This window comes from Drosophila serrata, unplaced genomic scaffold, assembly GCF_035046125.1.
Source record: "Drosophila serrata isolate PLE 108 unplaced genomic scaffold, ASM3504612v1 contig_36, whole genome shotgun sequence".
Taxonomy (NCBI): Eukaryota; Metazoa; Arthropoda; class Insecta; order Diptera; family Drosophilidae; genus Drosophila; species Drosophila serrata.
In genome coordinates this window covers 756,433-774,992 of record NW_028256934.1, presented here as the reverse complement: position 1 = coordinate 774,992, position 18,560 = coordinate 756,433, and the positions used below count along the sequence as shown (strand labels likewise).

The following is an 18,560-nucleotide window of genomic DNA, read 5'->3' as shown; positions in this document are numbered from 1 at the left end:
CAAACTTCTGACTAAAAGTAAGTCAAGTTTTTCCAGTCATTCATTTAATATATTATTTAATATATTAACAAAACATTTGAATCAAAAATAATGCTTTAAATACTTCCAATTTTGATTTTTATTTGTGTAGTAAATCAGTACGAAAGACAATTACATACAAACATACCGAGTTTGAGACTCTGGGATTGCAGAGCAAAATGCATTTCATTGTCAATTGCCGCAAAAAAAAAACGAAAAAAACTTAAAACATTCCCGGACTTTAGATGAGTAGACGCCAACTTGGTCAGCTAACCCGCTTTTTTGTGGTATTCCTTTACGCAGAAATTTGGTGGAATTAAAATCATCTAGCTTTGGCTAATTGAACGGAACGTCGTGGGGTCGTTTATATGTATATGCAGAGTTTGGATGAAGTTCACGCACTGCCCAGGGCATCCTCGATGCGAGCGATACGCGCTTGGTCGTCCTCCTCCTCTGCCAGTTGACTCTTACGCTTGGGATACACTTCCAGGCTCTTTTTGAACTCATTAATATCCATTATGGCATCTGGCTGGTCGACAACATTGGGCAGGAAAACAATATTCAACTTGTTCTGTAGGGCAGCAAACAAAGCTTCCTCATCATCATCATCGTCGTCGTCGTCGTCATCCCCTTCCCCATCTTCGTCCTCGTCCTCGTCCATGTCATCGGCTTGGTCTGCTGCATTGTCACCTCCACTGCCTTTGGCCTCGCAGGCTGCCTTATTCACATAGTCATCATCATCAGCATTGCAGGCCAGGTGAGAGCCTGGCAGTGGTTCCGGCATGTCCGCCGGTCGATGTCCAATCACCTGAACAGACAGCTTACGCAAATTGTTGGTATCCGCTTCCAGGAGGAAATTAATGATCTCGGATTTCTGCAGCGTACGCAATACCTCGACCTGACGGCGACGCCGATCGAAGAGATAATCCTCGTTGATGATCTCGTCCCAGTTGCGAGCCACTTCAGTGCTCAATGCCATATCGGCGACAAGCTTCAGCTTAATCAGCGAATCCCTGGTATGATCGTAGTCTTCCTGTGGCATTTGTCGTAATATTTGCAACATTTTCGTGCGGAACGCCTCAATGCGACTCTCGGCATAATGGGCCGTCGTTTTAGTCTCCTGCGAGTTAACCATTATGGAATATCCCGCAATGCCGTAGTTAATGCGCACGGTGGCACCCACATGGTAGCCCAACTGCTCCTTGGTACGCAATTGATCGAACAAAGGTTCGTCGACGAACATCATCATCAGATCGAGAATGCTCTCCACGCGCACCGTATTCGGACCGATCTGATAGAAGTTTGTGATCACTGTGTTCGTATCCTGTTCGTTGAGGGCATGGCAACGGATAACATTGGTGCCCAGCGGTAATTGCACTGTTCGATCCTCCACAAAGCGTCGCTCCTTGATTGCCTGACAATTGAAGCGACTCAGCACTGTATTGAGGACATTGTGTGCCGATTCCTCGGTGTAATTGCCTTGAATAAGAGCCTGGATGTACAGCTCCTTGGGGAACTGGCGGGCAAAGTCGCGCAACTCCTCTAGGGTGATCTCATTGAGGCACTTGTACTTGTCAATCATTAGCCAGCGAATCTGTTCCAGCACACAGAGGCGAACGTCCCTGAAAGAAAACAACAACTTATAGTTAAACTGAAAGCAATAGAGATGGCAAGAGCGAGAGAGCGGGAGAGGAACTTTACCTATTCAAGTGCTTCGGCTTGATCAATGTGTTGAAGTAAATCTTGCGCTGATTTGTCCTGAAAGCGTCAAGCATTTTCTCATCCAGGGTATCGGCCACATGGAGCATACCGTCGGCTATGGCTTCTACGATCAGGTGCAGCTTCTCATTGTAGCCGCTTACCTTCAGCAGCAAACCCTTCTCAATGGCATAGAAGCTGTAGTTGAGACCGGCACTCAGAGCCGGATAAAGTTCCTCGCACACATGGAACTTGACCAGCTCCTGGTAAAGGGTGCACATGGCGTCGCTAAAATATAAAGCAAAACGATAAGAAACGCTAAAGGACTAGGTTTAGGCACACTCACTTCTTGGCACTCTGTCGCTGCAAGGGTGAGATAAAGTAGAAGGCCATGTGGGCCTCTGGGAGCTCGAATTTGTCATCCTGACGGAACCACAGCTCGCTGGTGTCTGTCTTCAGTAGCTTCTTGGGTGCCGCAGGCAATTCCGGTTTGCCAAATGAGCTCCAGAACAGAGTAAAATCATTCGTAACGAAACGATTTGGTTCGGGTAAAAATAATTCCTCCAACGGCTTCGAATCATCCCAAAGCTTACGCCACTTATCCGGCATTGGCATGGTCGCGTACTCAGTGCCAAACCACTGCTCCTGCTTGTCATAGGCTGCCACGCCCTCGTACTTGTCGCGCGATGTGACCATCAGATTGAATTTGAACTCATTGAGATGGCTTATCAGTTCGGTGAGATGCTGCTCATTGTACTCATAGTAGAGCTCCTTGCCAGTGAGAATATCCTTGGGCGGAAAGTATTTCGTGTTGAAAACCAAATCCTGTACATTATCAAACGCTGGACGCTGAGCCTGGAACCGGAAGCCGGTCTCCTCGATGCGCTGCTGCTCCTCATACACGGCCTTCATGGAGCCACAATTCGAGAATAGCTTTACGTAGGCAAAGGTGGCTGCTAGGACATCGTCCAGATGACGGAAACCCTCCTCTGTGAGATAAATGCAAACGTTGAACAGAGCAAACATGGAGTTCTTGTCAAAGCCATTCTCATCAATGCCGGCAATCAGATGCAGGGCCCATAGGCGTCGCCGCAGATAGGCGCACAGGCTGCCACGCCCCTCATAGCCAAGGAGATAGGAGAGAAACTGATCCGGCTTGCTGCGATAATACTGCTGGACCTCCGGCAGCACCCACGTCAGCTCCAGCTTGCACTCATTCTCCACCGGCTTGACGAAATACACCTGCTCGTGGAACTCGGGCTTGAAGGCTTTGCGGTAGTCAAATTTGCTTAAATCTGGAGCCCGGATATCGTTGTGCGGTATCTCGGCAAAGTGGCGAACTACCATTGACTCCAGCTCCTCGATGGGCAGGCGTGCCTGCATGCACACATACATTCGATTAGCACCATAATGCTCTCGCCGGATTTCGTGGAGCAGCTTATGGAGCTCCCCATCGTCGACGTTCTCCCTCAGCGATTTCATGTTGCCCCAGGCAAAGGTGCCGTGGGGAAAGCCCTCAGTGGCTAGGCTGGCCAACAGTTGGTCTCGCCTCGTCTCATCGTCTTGCTGTATTTGCTGGAACTCCGAATCGACGGCGCTGCGTTCGCGCTGCATGGCCTCCTGCTTCATCAGTGGAGCTTTCATCAAAGCCGTAAAATAGTCCAAGCTAGAGTCAAGATGCTTCTCGGCCACCTCGAAGTAGAAGACAGTGTCCTCGCAATCGGTGCTGGCATTACTGAAACCGCCGCATTTCTTGATATGCGCATCGAAGATATTCTCCTCGGGATACTTCTCAGAGCCCATGAAGATCATGTGCTCCAGGAAGTGTGCCAGTCCCTGGTATTTGCTTGGCTCCGCAAACGAGCCATAGTCGATCATCAGAGCGCAAGCGGCCAGCTTCTCGTGGCCCTCCTCGCTCTCAGAGTCCGAGCTGCCGGCACTGTTCGTGGAACTCGATGACGAGGTGCTCGATTCGCTGCTGCTTGCATTCGAACTTGAGGTGGATTCCTCCGTTGACGATTCAGAGCTGGTGAAGCCATCGTGCGGCATCGGGCTGGGATCGGAGATGATTAAAGCGTGCAGGCCATTGGCCAAACGCAGAGTCCTATTATATTGAGGGGGAGAAAATTGACCATTAACCTGATTTTCCAGCAATCAGTTGCAGTTCGTATTCACTCACTTGTAGACCTTCTTGTCTGTCTCCGACTTGTCGGGTATATCCAAATAGGTGACCTGTTCCGTCGTCATCGTGCGGCCGCTGCGAGTCTTGATTGTGCGAATGCTATGGAATTCTGTTATGCAGCCGTTACGGCGTTGAATTGTTGGGAATTTAGAGCTTGTCGCTGCGAACAATTGCCTGACAAGGTGTGTGCTGTGACGCTGCCAGCTCATGCGGTAAATGAACTGGAAAACGGACAGCCTACTCGGAACCGGGGGAATCGCTGGCGTCTCGCCTAGTCTCGTCTCGTGGATGCAGTTGGTGTGGCCAGATCACGGGTCTTTGCAGGTGTGTGATTTAACACCACACAAAAATACTATTCTGCTGTGAAAAAAAATACTATTGTGGTTTGAAAATTAAAAAACCTCTTATATTTTCAAAGTGCACAAGTTTTAAAGCTCAATTTTGTGGCTATTTCTTTTATTTCAATTCACTAGAATCTAAATCGAGTCACAAAACCCCGAAAAAATACCAACTGAAAATGTCGCAATTCCAACTATTAACCGTATTTTTATGATAAACTCCCAACGGTCACACTGCCGAGTTCACTGTCATACGCGCGTGTGTGTGTGCGTGCGTATTAGTGGCATATGAATTCTGAGGCAACCGAAAATAAATAAATAAATGACCATTACGACCTAATCGACGGTGTGCGCAGCCAGATGATGCAGTTGGATGGTGAGCCAGCGAGCACATATAGAGAAGTGACCGCCACATAGCGCAGCCACCGGCAGCAGGAATAATAAAAACAAGAACAGCAGCAGCAGCAGCGATCATTCGCTCGCACACACACACACACCGCCCGCCCGCAGAGCCGCACACAAAACACACACACACACACACAGAGGCGAAGGTAATCCGAACGAACGGTGAGTTCCACTGATAAACTTATCATTTGCAACGCAACGATAATTCTAATTTGGTTTTTGTTACCATTAACCATTTTGATGGCCAACGCCGCATACCCTTGGTTATGCTATTGTTCCCTTTTGTGCAATTTTAATCACTCACCTCGACTACCTTCTTTGTTTTTTATTCCATCTTTATTTGTTTTGATAGACGGCCCACATAACGGTACCACACAGTGGCAGACAGAGAGTGAGCGAGCGAGAGAGAGAGAGAGAGTGAGCAGAGACAGGAAGTAACGAATAATTGAATATTCCAACGACGTACAGCAGCGTTCACGAGAATAGGAATCGCCAGAGAATATGGCAACGGGCGGCAGCGGCGCCGGCGGTGGGGCCGGGGGAGCCGGAAATGATCACTATAAGCGCAACACCTTCACCAGCTATGTGGCACCGCTGCCAGGCGATATGCGCGCCACAGCCGATACGAATGAATGGTGCCTGCCCAGCGATCTGCGCGATGTCCATTTGGCCCGTCCACGTCTGTTGCAGGGCGAGCAGATAGTGGCCACGGCACCGGCCTACATGTACTCGCCCATCGATCCCATGGACAATGCCACCAGCAGCGGCAGCGGCAGCAGCAGCAGCAACACCGCTAGCGGCGGTGGCGGCGGCGGTAGCATCAGTCACAATAGCCACAGCAATGGGAATGGTATGTCCTCCTCCGTGAACGATGGTGGCTCCCACAAGGAGGCCACCTTTGGCCTACTGAGCGTGACCAACTTTAAGCTGGCCTTTGTTCCGCTCCATGCCAGCAAGCGTAATCTCGAAGCCGGTGCCGCCACAGCTCCACTTTGTGATCTATATCAGGAGAATACCTATTTGGGACGCAACGAAATCACACTGAATAACATCGATCAGATCTATACCATTGCGGAGCTTGGACGGGCGGCCAGTGCGCTGCAGGCGGCGCGCATGGCCAGTCACGTGAGCAGGCGCAAGAAACTGGAGCCCTTTAAGCAGCACAACATAAGCGGCAGGATTGCCGCTCTGCATATTGTGTGCAAGAACTTTCGGCTGCTGAAGTTCGCCTTCCAGCAGCAGGATTCGAAACTGAGCGGTGCCAGTGATCATGGCAAGCTAATAGCCTCTGCTCTCGTCCGTTTCGGCTATCCAATGCGGCATGATTTGAGCTTTGCGTATGCCTATCGCGAACCATACTATTCCACGCTGGGACCCGCCTCCGGGACGTGCATGTATGCGAGCAAAAATGATTGGGCCCGCGAGCTGATACGCTGCGGTGCCAGCGAATGGCAGGTGGTGAGCAGTGCCAGTGTCCCGCTGCTACAGAATCCTCTCCATGCGGGCAAATATACGGTGCCGCCGCATTTTGTTATACCGAAGAGCTGTACTGTGGATCGATTCCTGGACTTGTCGCGTGCCTTTTGCGATTCACGTGCTGGCTTCTGGGTGTACAGCTATGGGGCCAGTGCCGCCTCCTTGGTGCGATTGGCCGAACTGCAGCCGGCGGCGCAGCAGGACACGAAGCTGGAGAATGTGATGCTGGAGCTGGTGCGAAAGTGTGATGAGCGGCGACAATTGAAGTTGCTGCAGCTAACGGACCGATTGCCCAGTATTCTGGATGTGCGGCGATCCTATCAGAAGCTGAGACGTCTCTGCACACCCGAAACGCCGGAGAAGTTTATGCTGCAGGATGACAAGTACCTGGGATTAATCGAGAAGACCAATTGGCTGTTCTATGTGTCACTGTGCCTGCGGTATTCCAGCGAAGCGGCTGCCACCTTGCGCTCGGGCGTCACCTGTGTCCTCCAGGAGTCCAATGGCCGGGATCTGTGCTGTGCTATTAGCAGTCTGACGCAGCTGCTGCTCGATCCTCACTTCCGGACAATCGATGGCTTCCAGTCGCTGGTGCAAAAGGAATGGGTGGCCCTCGAGCATCCCTTTCAGCGTCGCCTGGGACATGTTTATCCGGCGCAGGGCTCCGGTAGCGGTGGCAGCGGCGGCGGTAGCAATGGCAGCGAACTGCTGGATAGTGAACAGAGCCCGGTGTTCCTGCTCTTCCTCGACTGCGTCTGGCAGCTGCTGCAGCAATTTCCCGATGAGTTCGAGTTCACGCAGACGTACCTCACCTCGCTGTGGGATGCCTGTTTCATGCCCATCTTTGATACCTTTCAGTTCGATACGCAGGCGCAACGTTCCAAGGCAGTGATGGATTCGCAACTGGTTCTCCGTCCGGTTTGGGACTGGGGCGAGCAGTTCTCCGACAAGGATAAGATGTTCTTTAGCAATCCGTTGTACCAGCGCCAGAAGGGAGATCTGGGCACCCAGTCATCGGCACCAGGAGCTGCAGCACATCGTCGATCCCTGGCCGTGGGCAATAGAGGTGGAACTGGCGGTGGAATTGGAGCAGTACCAGGATCGACGCCTTCGAGGAACACCATTAATCCGCAGCTATTTGCAACGGTGTCGTCGGTGCCGCAAGATCGCTTCCTGCAGCCGGCCCATCGCATCTGCGATCTGTCCGTCTGGGATCAGTGCTACTATCGATGGCTACCTGTCCTCGATATACGTGGCGGTGGCCAGCCACAGGTTGACCTCTTCCACCGCCTGCTGTTGAGCAACATAGCCAAGGTGCAGCGCTGCCTGGAGATCCAGAGTTTCGAGGAGCTGCCCGATGCGTATTTCGAGGCCACCGGTGAGTCACGATCCAGTCTTCACAAGGAGGAGCTAGCGGAGAAGGTGGAGGATGAGGCGGAGTATGTGGATGGTGTGGAGAGGCGTCGCAAGACAACGACCAAGGCGGGCACACCGACCAATGGCTTTAGCCCGGTAAGCGGGAACCTGCAGCTATCCAGTCTGTCTTCCTTCTTCCCCTTTGGCAGTCCCATTGCCGGCGATGCGCCGCATCAGTTGTACGACATCCTTAATAGCAGCAGCGAGCTGCTACAGGACACCACCTCCATACTGGACAAGTCCTCCATTTTGTGATCCGATCGCTCCACTCGTTCCACTCCTGTTCACATTTAACGCTGAACTTTCGAAGTATTAAACAAAAGGCAAAAAAATAACATTTTGAAAAAAAAAAACAAAGCAAAACACTATAAGCCGGGGGGGAGAAGGACAATACAACCTTTTCACGTACATGGCATATCGCTTTTAACACTTTTGATTATTATTGTTAACTAATAAGCAAGTTAGCGTATAAGTTTTTTTTTATTTCGTTCGTACTACCAACACTATTTTGCACTAAAAACACCACACCATCAGCCTAAAACAAAAAACGACAAGCAATTAAACAAAAACTAAACAACAAACAATAGAAAAAAAATAAACAGAAACGGAAACGGAAACAAAAATCAAAACGAAAAAATAAACACCAACTAAATCAATATGTATTATATTGTATGTAACTAAATTTATGTGAAATATATCATTATGTATATTTAAAATAAATAAAACAAAAATGTAAATCAACATTTAAAGGGGTTTAGTTTTATAAATAATCAGTTTTCTGAATTTAATTAATTAAAATATAATTTTTGAAAATAAACTTTAAAGAAAGCTTTGACCACCAAAGGGTTAACTGTATCAAACAGCTGAAAGCTTGCTATTATCGATAGGCAACAGGCTGAGCTTTTGGCAGTTATATTTTCACACATGCATTAACATTTTGTTAAATATTTTGATTTATTTATTTTTTTGCAATGCTAAAATCGAACATTTATTGAAAACCGAGCACGAGCCAAGTTTATTGACGAAATGTCCAAGGATTTGTTGCCACAGCATGATAATGGAAGAGGATTCTAATAATAAACCTCCAGAACAGGGAAAAGATCAGCAGGAGGAAGCAACAAATGAAGCCAAGGCGGAAGCAGAGACGCTACATAAAGAGCTTCTACCATCCTCTGAGGAGCACCAGCTCCTAGAGCCTTCAAGTGGACAAAAGACTGGCAGTCAGTCCCAGTCTCAATCACAACCGCCCATGCCCTCAGATGATATGATGCGCCACTCCATAGCCGACAGCCTCATGGAGATGCTGGTAAATATGACCAATTCCCAGTACCTCCACGAATGCCTGGAGCTCTTGGAGGCAAGCGATCCCATGCAGGCACGCAACCAAATCCTGAACATACTGCAGCGAATCGACGGGGAGCATTCCACTTAGCAGTTCCATCACATATACATTATGAGTTAAACATTTAATAATAAAAACGTTGCGTCGCTAACATTTAAGGTCTCTTAAGGGGTTTGAATCTTTGGGGAGTCCTACTCCTTGGGCTTGGCCTCTTCCGCCTTTAGCAGCTCGGAGACAATGCCCACCTTCTTGAGTTCCTCGATGAGGTCGCCGCTCTGGTGCATCTGCAGCAGGATATCACAGCCGCCGACAAATTCGCCGTCGATAAAGACCTGTGGAATGGTGGGCCAGTCGGTGTAGTCCTTAACGCCTGTCACAGAAAACATACGTATATAATTAAACGAAATTATATATATCTATAGTATACGTACCCTGTCGCAGTGCCTCGTTCTGGAGCACGTCGTGGGCATCGTACTGGACACCATGCATTCGCAGAATTTGCACAACTGCATTGCTAAAGCCGCAGCGCGGTGCCTGTGGGTTGCCCTTCATGAAGATGACCACCTTGTTGGTGCGCACCAGCTTGTCCAGTGTCGCCTTGTCCACGGCAGCGGCGGCGGCGGCATTGTTGTCAGTCGCATCCGCGGCATAGAAGCGTCTGAGGATGAGCGGTGTGGTGTTGGAGGAAGCAGCAGTGGGCACGGCGGCGGCACGCACTCCTCCGGACAACTGAGACTGGGCCACTCCAACGGCGGAGCGTACAAAGCTTTGACGCAACAGAGTCTGGCAAATTCGGTTCATTTTCACACCGGTCGTCGATCGTTCCTCCTCGTTTAATTATCTAATTTAATGTTGTTGTTGCTGTTGTTAGAGCCAAGTGGTCAGGTGCCGTCTATCGATAGCTTGACATATGCAATAGTTATCGGGCAATCGGAAAATTTGTGAGGAATTGTTTGAATTTTTAAAAATTAAGTTTTATTTTGTTTAGAGGACTCAGAAAAAAGCTTTTTAAATGACAGAAAAGTCATTATTTCTTGTATTTTATGTTGAAATAATTTATTTATTAATATAAAGCTACCAAACATGTAAAAAATGAAAAGAAAAGTTAACGTTGGCGAAAATGTTTCAAAATTAAGTTCTATTTATAATTTTTAATATATTTAATAGACTTTTTTTAGGGGCTTTATTTTATATAAATTAAAAGGTATATTTAGCGTATATAGAATACCATTTGAATAATTTTACAATTAGTTTTCTGTCTTAAAAAACATAGCTATAGTTACAGTATTTATAACAATTTATAAGACCTAGATTTTAGAACTAGTGTAGCGTCGTATAGGATCTTTGGAGCTCTCCTGGATTACTGGCCTGTGGCTGGGCCTGTGACGTGGTGGCCTCTGTTCGAGATGTTCCCGCAGTAGGACCTATCATGTTCTCCATCCGTTGGCTAGTTTCACGCATAACACCACCGAAATCGGGCAGTTCCGGCAGGTCCAAGGCAAGATGGGCAGAGAAACGCTTGTAAACCGATGATTTGGTGCTCTCCTTCTTCACTTTCTTGCGATTTTCCTCGTATTTTAATTGTTGCTTCAGGAAAATCGATGCCTTTATCATTTCCTGTATGTTGTCGAAGACAGTCTCCGACTTTTCAATGGTGCGCAGGGCTCTAAGGGACAAGAAAGACACTGAATAGTAATGATATGAAAGCTTTTAAATTAACTACTTACTGAATTCCGTATTCCATGTCGTAGCAGTGCCCCTGGAGATTGTTCTGCAGCTGGAACACCTCATCGCGCTTCTCGAATATCGCCGGGGAAACCTTGCGCACATGTTCCTGGACACGGAAAAAGGCCAACGATGGATCATTTGCGAAAATATGTATGTTTTCGGAGATCTTTTCGGAGGTTTTCTTAGTTTTAAAGACCAATTCTCCGCCCCGAGACATTTTTCTCTTCTTTGTTTACATCAGTGTTCCAACTTATCGATAGATAGAATGGAATTTCAGTTTTGGTATTTTATTTAACCAAATCGTTCTCGATTTGCTGGTATTTTGGACTTTTTAGTATTATTTATACACCCTCTTCCAATTAGGCCGCAGCATACCTGCGGTATTTCTGGCAACACCCAATACGGTCATACTGAAGTAAGCTTAACTGGCAACACTGGCTGTGGGCGAGTTTCTGGTGCGGTAAATTTCGGCAAAATTTGCGTTTTAATTAAAATACAAGGATTAATCAAGCGAAAATCAATTAAAAGTAGTGCGCGTTCAAATCGCCTCTTTATGTACCATATTTTAGTGTGCTTATTTTGTTTCTGTGCGCTGTGAGTGATGAAAAACGAAACAACAAACTGTTAGCTGCAGCCTGTGGATGCTGCTCGCGGAGATTTTTCCGGCGCGGTTCTTTATATATATATGTGTGTTTTTTTTACTGTTTTTTTTTCTGTGCTTTCCAATGCCGGCGGTTAGTGAAGCGTTGCAAGAGGGACATCGTTGTGATCGTTTTAAATAAAAAAAAGACGTTAAATAGTTAAACAATAAGGCAACTTCCAATTGGTACAGCAACAACAAAGCGGCAATAACAAACTTTGTTTACCTCAAACTTCGGCGGCAACCCCAATCAGAGGAACACCGAAATAGAATCTCAGTTCCAGTCCCCAGCTAAGGGTTAATTTCGAGAGTGCGTGTGTGTATGCGTGTGCTTGTGCGTGTTTGCATTTCTTACGGTTTTTTGTTTTTACTGTTGTTCTTGTTGTTACCTTTGCGCGATTTTCGCTCGATGAACGAAAGGCAAAGTGATGAGCTCATTGATAAGACAGCAGCAGGAGCATTCTTGTTTCCCTCGCTGTCTCTCTCTCCCTCTCTCTCTCATTTACTCCATACGCACACCCTCTACGCTCTTCTTCTCTATTTCGGCCATGCCGCTTACGTCATCCCGCCCCACCCCTAGCCATCATGCTCTACATACTTCTCGCAATTTATTTTAGCTTTATATTCTTGTTTGTTCTTATTTGAACTTTGATAAAAATAAAGGCAGGCAGTGAAAAGAGTTAGCGTTCGCTTGCACTGCAATCAAAGTAATAAAAGGGAATCACGAGCCAAGTTTACATTTGTCAAGTGGCTTTATAATTCTTTATGATTGTATTTCTGCTTTTTCGAGTTGGCCTCTCGAGTGTCCAATAATTCTATGCGCCCACATTCCTTATTCGATCGGGTTTAATATACTTAAGTACATACGCACGTATGTACAGCTACACGGAGAGAAAAATATTGTTGTTAAAATAGTTTTCCATTAAATTTGGGGAAAATACTAAAAGTTTTAATTTAGTTAAAAGAGTTATTTAAAATCATATGAACAAAATTAATTTCAATTTAATTATTTTATGCATTTCAAGTATTATTTGATATACATAAAGATCTACAGAATTTTTTACATGCATAAAATAACCCAAAAATATTATACTTAAAATATAATACTTGTGAAATTAATTTTAAAAATATATATAATTAGCCCCCGAAAACTTAAAAGCCTCAAAAAGTAGGCAATATAATATTTAAAATCCTAATTCGTATTGTCCTGTATTTTTTTGTTAGCATACTTTTTCGACACCCTTTTTAAAGGATTTCCAATCAGACTTTAATCTGAATACTCTCAAAAATTTCCCTCAGTGCATTAGAATATATGGCATGTTTATATGATTCAACTTATATGCAGAACAAGTTGCCGCCGTTGTTGTTATTTATATTTAATTGCTGTTGTTGTTAATGTTGTTGTTGCTGCTGTTCCCTAGAGACTGCAAAGAGCTTTGAATAAAAAGCGATATTAAAACAAAAAAAAAATACAAAACGAATGAAAAAAGAAACACCAATAACAAAAATAAAGCGCGCGTGTTTGATGCTAATCATAAAAAATAAATTCATAGCATACTCTCGGGCAGAACTCGAAATATTGAGGCCACAGCCCATTAAAAGCTTCTGTCTATTCAATTTGCTGAGACAGAGAGAGAAAATAGAATAACTTAACAAACTTTAAGAAATTAAATTAAATAATTAAATGCCATTTTTAATAATTACTTTTTATTGTTTATCTATTTTTCTATATTCCCTTTCTAAACTCTATTAAAATTCGAGCCAAGAATCTCTTGAATAATTAATATATATTTTCTCTGTGGCCTTAACATTTCCAGCCTGAAATCGATAATAATAATTATTATTATAATAGAATAGCTTGAATTATTTTTTTACTGTGTGCTAATTAAAATATCCCCCGTGTGTGCGCGCTTTCTGTTTGTTTTTCTGCTGCAGAACTTTTTCCAGCTAAGCTTTTGGCCAAATTAAAAAGGAAAAGGAGTAACCCGAAATATAACGAAATAAATAAATAAAATAAAGGAAGCAGCAGGAGCTGAGAACCTCAACCATGGGCAACATTCACACGACCGGTCCCAATGAGGCGTTAATTGTTTCAGGTGAGCATTTTGTCAAAAGGGTTACATTTTCATCATTTACGTAGGCTTACGTTTTTCCCCCACTTCCCCTCCCTCTCTTACCCTTTTTGTTGTTGTTGTTGGAAACGCCTGTTGACTGATTTTGAAATGGTGCAATTAGGCAACCGCATTGTTGACAGGACATTGCGAATTCAGCCAGGGTTGGCGACATTTCCCTGACTTCCCTTTGATCTGTGATTGCTAAGCATTCAGCACTGAACGAAATAATATATATCAAGGAATAAATCTCTCACTTAAATACAATATATATATATATATATATTGCACTCTAAATTTAGTAATATATTTATACTTTAAAACACATTTAAGGCAAGACCTGTATATTTTTATACATTTATTTTATTGCGTATATTTTGTATTTATTTGGTTGTCTGATTGAATTGGGCGGAGTTGACTTCGCAAATTATTTATTTTTACATTTTCAAAGCCTTTGCAAAGGGTGTTAACTTGTAAGAAACAAATCTTTAAAGGTTATCAAACCTTTTTAATTCAAAAAATCATTCTGTAGAAATATTTTTGTGCTTGTATACTGGAAATAATATTACCCTTCCAGGGTATTATAATTATATTCAGAAGCTTGGTACAAAGTGAAGGAGTCATTTCCGACCCTATAAAGCATATATATTCTTGATCAGCATTAACAGGCGAATCGATCTAGACGTGTTTGGGATACTAACAAAATTTTTAAAAATTTTCCAAAATTTTATAAGGGGTTACAACGTTAAAATTTAAAAAAATTTATAAAAATTTTAAAATTTAAAAGTTTTTAACTGAATTTGCAGATTTATCTACCTAATAAAAACTAACATAGGACTGCATTCCGAATTGAAATTAATGCGTTTTTGGCTTAGCTATGAGATTTTTAAATTTTGATTTGTCAAAAAATTTCCTATAAAAATATTGTTAATATCGGTTCAAAAATGGTAATGGGCCTTCAGTCAGAAGCTCAAAAGAAGGTGAAGGAGTCATTTGCGACCCTATAAATTATATATATTCTTGATCAGCATCAACAGGGGAATCTTTTTAGCTATCTCCGGCAAAAACAAATTTTTAAAAAAATTTATTTTTTTTTTTTTACATTGATAAAGTTTTAAAAAATTTATAAAAATTTATATTTTTAAAATTTGTTAAATGGATATGCAGTTTTATTAACCTACTTAAAACTAATATAGAACAGCTTTCCGAATTGAATTTAATGCATTTTTTGCTAAGTTATGAGTTTTTTAAACATTAATAGGTCTTACAAATTTGCCATAGAAAAATATCGGTTCAAAGAATGCTGATATTTTAAGCTCGGGTTTAATTGATTTCCGATACGATCCTTTAATTTAATTGCAAACTGCAAGGGTATATAAACTTTGTATTGCTGAACCCAGCTTCTTTTCTGTTTTTTAATTCATCTCTCACGAATTCGTTATATATAATTTTGTAGTAGTGTTCTCTATAACTTTTTTTTCCTGTGTAGCCTTTGTGCTATCCATTGCGTATCCCTGGGGCCGACACTGAATGACAGCTTCCTCCGGCGACACCCAGAACGCTAAACACGGAAAAAGAGGAACGCACATAGAAAACTCCCTGATGCATATTGAATTTTCCGCAACCAAAAGTGGGGGGGAGTAGAAGAGGGGAACGCGGACAGTGATAACCACTTGTATGCACCCACCTTCGTTCTTCTTTCTCTTTTCTCCTTTCTCCAACCATCCAACCCCCAGCATCCTGGCAAACCACCCCCTGCTGATGCGTTGTCCTCTGAAGCTTGTTGCCATTTTTGCCTACGTCTCCAGTTGGGTTTTTTCCTGTGTGTGCTTTGGGCCTGGGCCTGGGCCTGGGCCAAACTTCAGTTTTCAACCCTCGCGTTGTGCGGTTGTGCGGGCATGGGTTAATGCACTCTGGCCAACCCCTAGGGGTGCCCCCCAGCCCCATCCCCTAATAGCCCAACGGTCGTCACCACCAAATCCAAAACCCAAAACCCAAACTCAAGGCCTAAAACCCAGTTGTAAGCTTAAAATGCAACTTGCACGGAGTCGTTAAGGTAATTTCATTTAATTAACTCTCCAAGGCAAACAATAGAAGAGTTTTGCTTTTCACTTTTTCTGCCATTTCCCTCAAAAAGGATATAATGAAATAATAGATTTACACGGCAAATCGATAATCCTTAAGCCTGGGAGCTTAAAGGATATTAATTAATTAATATCGATAAGTTTAGTTAATTAGGGAAATCAGGGAAAAATCTACAGAGAATTTATATTTGATTTTTGAGCATCAAGGAAATTTATGGGAATTTCGATAACCCAAAAGCTACAAGGAATTTTACTGAGAAATTTACACAGGATATCGATAACTGAATGTGAATAATATCTTAAGCTAAAGGGAATTTATCGAAGTGAAATTAATAGTACCTATTATATTTATCGTTAATCCCTAATCCTGGGAGCTTATATAATATTAATTAATCAATATCGATAAGTTTAGCTCACCAGGGAAATCAGGGAAAAATCTACAGGGAATTTATATTTGATCTTAGAGCATCAAGGAAAATTTAGACAAATTTCTATAACGCAAGAGCTATAAGGAAATTTACTGGGAAATTTACACAGGAAATCAGGAAAAACTCTACAGGGAATTTATATTTGATCTTTGAGCATCAAGGAAATTTATGGGAATTTCGATAACCTAAAAGCTACAAGGAAATTTACTTTGATATTTACACTGGATATCGATAACTGAATATGAATTATAGCTTAGACCAAAGTGTTTATATTTATTTATAAATTGCTTTAAATTAAACGAAAAATACCCAAAAAAAAGAGTTAATACAAACACTCTCCAATTAAAATTGCACACTTAAAAACGAGCAATAAAAGGGGTGTTAAAATATAATATACATGAAAAGATTTAATCATGAAAGCTTTAAGTCACCTCGAGGCGTGTGTAATGTCTCAATTAATTCTTCTTAATTAACAAAAAAAAAGGAATGTCGAATCAAGTATTAAATTATTATTCTACTTGCTTTTTATTGACTAATTTCATTGGTTATTGGTCTGAAAATCAACTCCATTCGGATCGTATCATATCCGAAGCCTTCTCCCCAATCATAAAGGCCGCCGCATTGGTGTGGGCGGTGGGTGGCACTGGAATAATGCTAGTGTCCACCACACGAAGTCTCCTCATGCCATGAACCTTTAGCTGATGATTAACCACGCTGGTGGGATCACTTTCCGGTCCCATGCGACAGGTGCCCACCTGGTGATGCAACGTATAGGATAACGTTCGAATCGAACATCGCCAGTAATCATCCGAGGCGAATTTATGACCCTCACAGCCCGGCGTAGGTCTCTGGAGCAATCTTGCCCCGATCCTTTGCAGCGCTGGCATCTCCATGATCCGCAAACTGGCCTTAATGCCATCCAATAGATACTCCACATCTTCCTCGGCCACAAAATACTTCGGGTCAATCTTGGGCCAGCCGAGAGGATTACGATCCCTTAGCCAAAGGCGACCCACAGACTCGGGATGAAATTGCATGACCAGCAGCGTAAAGTGATCCTGCTGCGCCTGTGCCAATTCTCTGTACATCCTGTCATAGATCTCATCCTTGAAATTGGCACCCAACTTGAGGCCTGTGCCCTCGTCACTGGCCAGGCTCCCAGTGACCATAATAAGTTCAATATCTGGCCAATCCTTGGGCAAAGTAGACCGTGGTGTTTTGAGGAAAGCTAATGCCTCCACTCCACCAATGGAGCTCAATCTGGTGGCAGGACTTCCAGCTAGAAGATAAGACAGAACCTCAGTGGGTGTGACCCTGGAGGTGAATGTGGTTTGACCCGTGGTATTTGTAACAATAGTGGGTCCAAAATGACACATGTGATCGTAGAGACGACGACCCACTGGTAGCTCTTTAACTATCGGAATTCCAATGGCCTTTAGATTATCTTCTGGTCCAATTCCTGACAAGATTAGTAATTGTGGCGAGTTAAAGGCTCCTGCCGAGAGGATCACCTCCTTTCGAGCCTTGAAAGTGTAGGGTTTGTTCTTGTAATGAAACTCCACACCGTAGGCAGATTTGGTGGCATCATCGATGAGGATGCGGGTCACTCGGGTATAGGTAAAGATGTGCAAATTGGAACGCAGATCTCTCACCGGTTTTATGTACGCCGAATAGGCCGAATGTCGTCGTCCATTAAGGGTCGTGGCCTGGACATATGAAACACCAAATTGTGATTCTCCATTGTAATCGGTGCGTGGTAATCCTGACTCCACAGAGGCCTCCACAAAGGCATCCACCAGTTGAGACCGGAAGCGTACATATTCCACACTCAAGGGACCACTGTGATTATGATATGGCGAATTTTCCAGCCCCTGAAGCTGGGCATTCTCGCTGCGCAGGCAATAGGGCAGGACTTCGTTGTAGCTCCAACCAGGATTACCAGCCTCTGACCAGCCATCAAAATCCCTTCGATTGCCACGATTATAGATCATATAATTGATGGAACTAGTGCCTCCTAAAACCTTACCCCTGGGCAGGGCACACTCCTGATTGTTCATGCCCAGGCAGGAGAGTTTCTGCGGCACCGATTTGTAGCCCCAATTGGAGGATGTCTGTTGAAGATAACCAGCCAGGACAGGTGTCGAATGGGCTATATTCTCCACACCACCAGCCTCCAGCAAGGCCACCTTCCATTGGGGATTCTCCGAGAGACGGGCAGCCAAGGTACAGCCAGCGGCACCGGCACCAATTACAATAAAATCATAATTGGTTAGATCCCTGGGTACTGCAATATAAGTTTAGATATATACTTTCTTCAATTATTCAATTATTGAGATCACTCACCATTTGGACGCGTTGCTTGATCTAAAAGATTGACCAATCCCACCTGGTTAAGCTGCTCCAATAGCAACCGATTGACATCTGCCCGGGCTCCATTTAGGATAAATAACAATACAATTGACAGAAGTTGGTTCATTGAGATCTTAAATGTGGAACGTGGAGTGGCATTTGCACCTGCTAATGCTGGGCAAATGAGAGACCCATCGCTGGGGGAGTTGCTTTTAAGCCATGGCATTAGCTTGGCTCCTGGACAGAACTGGACTGGAGACGGGGATGACTCAGGTGGCGGGCCATAATGCCATAATACCGCATACACATACAAAACACAGATACATTTGCACCTGCACAATGAGC

General features: G+C 44.1%; 7 protein-coding genes across 20 annotated transcripts in view; 3 read left to right on the top strand and 4 right to left on the bottom strand.

Moving 5' to 3' along the window:
- Nucleotides 1-94: 94 nt before the first annotated feature.
- Nrd1 (Nardilysin) lies at nucleotides 95-5,029 on the bottom strand. Of its 2 annotated transcripts, none has more exons than XM_086835394.1 (5): nucleotides 4,946-5,029; nucleotides 3,896-4,273; nucleotides 2,063-3,820; nucleotides 1,720-2,004; nucleotides 95-1,640 (listed from the first exon to the last, which is right to left on the bottom strand). In XM_086835394.1, exons 2-5 carry the CDS (start codon nucleotides 4,105-4,107, stop codon nucleotides 413-415), a joined length of 3,483 nt encoding a protein of 1,160 aa, XP_086691520.1. In that variant the 5' UTR covers nucleotides 4,108-4,273; nucleotides 4,946-5,029; the 3' UTR covers nucleotides 95-412. The 2 variants fall into 2 exon arrangements, with proteins under 2 accessions (XP_086691520.1, XP_020812112.2); XM_020956453.2 differs by having other exon boundaries at nucleotides 3,896-4,250.
- Nucleotides 4,440-8,274, top strand: LOC110187064 (myotubularin-related protein 10-B). The gene is made up of 2 exons (XM_020956454.2): nucleotides 4,440-4,803; nucleotides 4,994-8,274. The coding sequence occupies exon 2, from the start codon at nucleotides 5,143-5,145 to the stop codon at nucleotides 7,786-7,788; it is 2,646 nt and encodes an 881-aa protein (XP_020812113.2). The 5' UTR covers nucleotides 4,440-4,803; nucleotides 4,994-5,142; the 3' UTR covers nucleotides 7,789-8,274.
- Nucleotides 8,275-8,584: 310 nt separating this feature from the next.
- On the top strand, nucleotides 8,585-9,026 carry LOC110187068 (uncharacterized). Its single transcript, XM_020956457.2, has one exon. The coding sequence runs from the start codon at nucleotides 8,585-8,587 to the stop codon at nucleotides 8,963-8,965; it is 381 nt and encodes a 126-aa protein (XP_020812116.2). The 3' UTR covers nucleotides 8,966-9,026.
- Nucleotides 8,981-9,973, bottom strand: Grx5 (Glutaredoxin 5). Its single transcript, XM_020956520.2, has 2 exons — nucleotides 9,307-9,973; nucleotides 8,981-9,245 (listed from the first exon to the last, which is right to left on the bottom strand). The coding sequence occupies exons 1-2, from the start codon at nucleotides 9,674-9,676 to the stop codon at nucleotides 9,067-9,069; spliced, it is 549 nt and encodes a 182-aa protein (XP_020812179.2). The 5' UTR covers nucleotides 9,677-9,973; the 3' UTR covers nucleotides 8,981-9,066.
- On the bottom strand, nucleotides 9,906-10,879 carry LOC110187118 (BLOC-1-related complex subunit 8 homolog). The gene is made up of 2 exons (XM_020956528.2): nucleotides 10,603-10,879; nucleotides 9,906-10,541 (listed from the first exon to the last, which is right to left on the bottom strand). Exons 1-2 carry the CDS (start codon nucleotides 10,818-10,820, stop codon nucleotides 10,196-10,198), a joined length of 564 nt encoding a protein of 187 aa, XP_020812187.2. The 5' UTR covers nucleotides 10,821-10,879; the 3' UTR covers nucleotides 9,906-10,195.
- A 60-nt stretch (nucleotides 10,880-10,939) lies between these two features.
- Flo2 (flotillin-2) overlaps nucleotides 10,940-18,560 on the top strand; it is a 126,944-nt gene continuing 119,323 nt past the window's right edge. For 4 of the 13 annotated variants that reach the window (XM_020956544.2, XM_086835251.1, XM_020956542.2 and 1 more), the window contains exons 1-2: nucleotides 10,940-11,058; nucleotides 13,179-13,339. In XM_020956544.2, the coding sequence (XP_020812203.1) occupies nucleotides 13,291-13,339 (49 nt within the window). In that variant the 5' untranslated portion in view covers nucleotides 10,940-11,058; nucleotides 13,179-13,290. Of the gene's footprint in view, nucleotides 11,338-13,178; nucleotides 13,340-18,560 lie in introns of all 13 variants that reach the window. The other 9 variants (XM_086835264.1, XM_086835254.1, XM_020956543.2 and 6 more) reach the window with 5 other exon arrangements.
- Nucleotides 16,138-18,345, bottom strand: LOC110187149 (glucose dehydrogenase [FAD, quinone]). Its single transcript, XM_020956562.2, has 2 exons — nucleotides 18,210-18,345; nucleotides 16,138-18,150 (listed from the first exon to the last, which is right to left on the bottom strand). The coding sequence occupies exons 1-2, from the start codon at nucleotides 18,340-18,342 to the stop codon at nucleotides 16,427-16,429; spliced, it is 1,857 nt and encodes a 618-aa protein (XP_020812221.2). The 5' UTR covers nucleotides 18,343-18,345; the 3' UTR covers nucleotides 16,138-16,426.

Excerpts from the sequence above, each read along its gene's own strand:
- Nrd1 (XM_086835394.1), bottom strand. The coding sequence starts at position 4,107 with ATGAGCTGGCAGCGTCACAGCACACACCTTGTCAGGCAATTGTTCGCA. Across the intron at positions 2,005-2,062 it reads CAGCGACAGAGTGCCAAGAA|CGACGCCATGTGCACCCTTT; the intron begins GTGAGTGTGCCT and ends TTTATATTTTAG. Across the intron at positions 1,641-1,719 it reads AAGCCGAAGCACTTGAATAG|GGACGTTCGCCTCTGTGTGC; the intron begins GTAAAGTTCCTC and ends GTTTTCTTTCAG.
- LOC110187064 (XM_020956454.2), top strand. The coding sequence starts at position 5,143 with ATGGCAACGGGCGGCAGCGGCGCCGGCGGTGGGGCCGGGGGAGCCGGA.
- LOC110187149 (XM_020956562.2), bottom strand. The coding sequence starts at position 18,342 with ATGAACCAACTTCTGTCAATTGTATTGTTATTTATCCTAAATGGAGCC. Across the intron at positions 18,151-18,209 it reads TCAAGCAACGCGTCCAAATG|TACCCAGGGATCTAACCAAT; the intron begins GTGAGTGATCTC and ends CTTATATTGCAG.
- LOC110187068 (XM_020956457.2), top strand. The coding sequence starts at position 8,585 with ATGATAATGGAAGAGGATTCTAATAATAAACCTCCAGAACAGGGAAAA.
- LOC110187118 (XM_020956528.2), bottom strand. The coding sequence starts at position 10,820 with ATGTCTCGGGGCGGAGAATTGGTCTTTAAAACTAAGAAAACCTCCGAA. Across the intron at positions 10,542-10,602 it reads GACATGGAATACGGAATTCA|AGCCCTGCGCACCATTGAAA; the intron begins GTAAGTAGTTAA and ends CTTGTCCCTTAG.
- Grx5 (XM_020956520.2), bottom strand. The coding sequence starts at position 9,676 with ATGAACCGAATTTGCCAGACTCTGTTGCGTCAAAGCTTTGTACGCTCC. Across the intron at positions 9,246-9,306 it reads GAACGAGGCACTGCGACAGG|GCGTTAAGGACTACACCGAC; the intron begins GTACGTATACTA and ends TTTCTGTGACAG.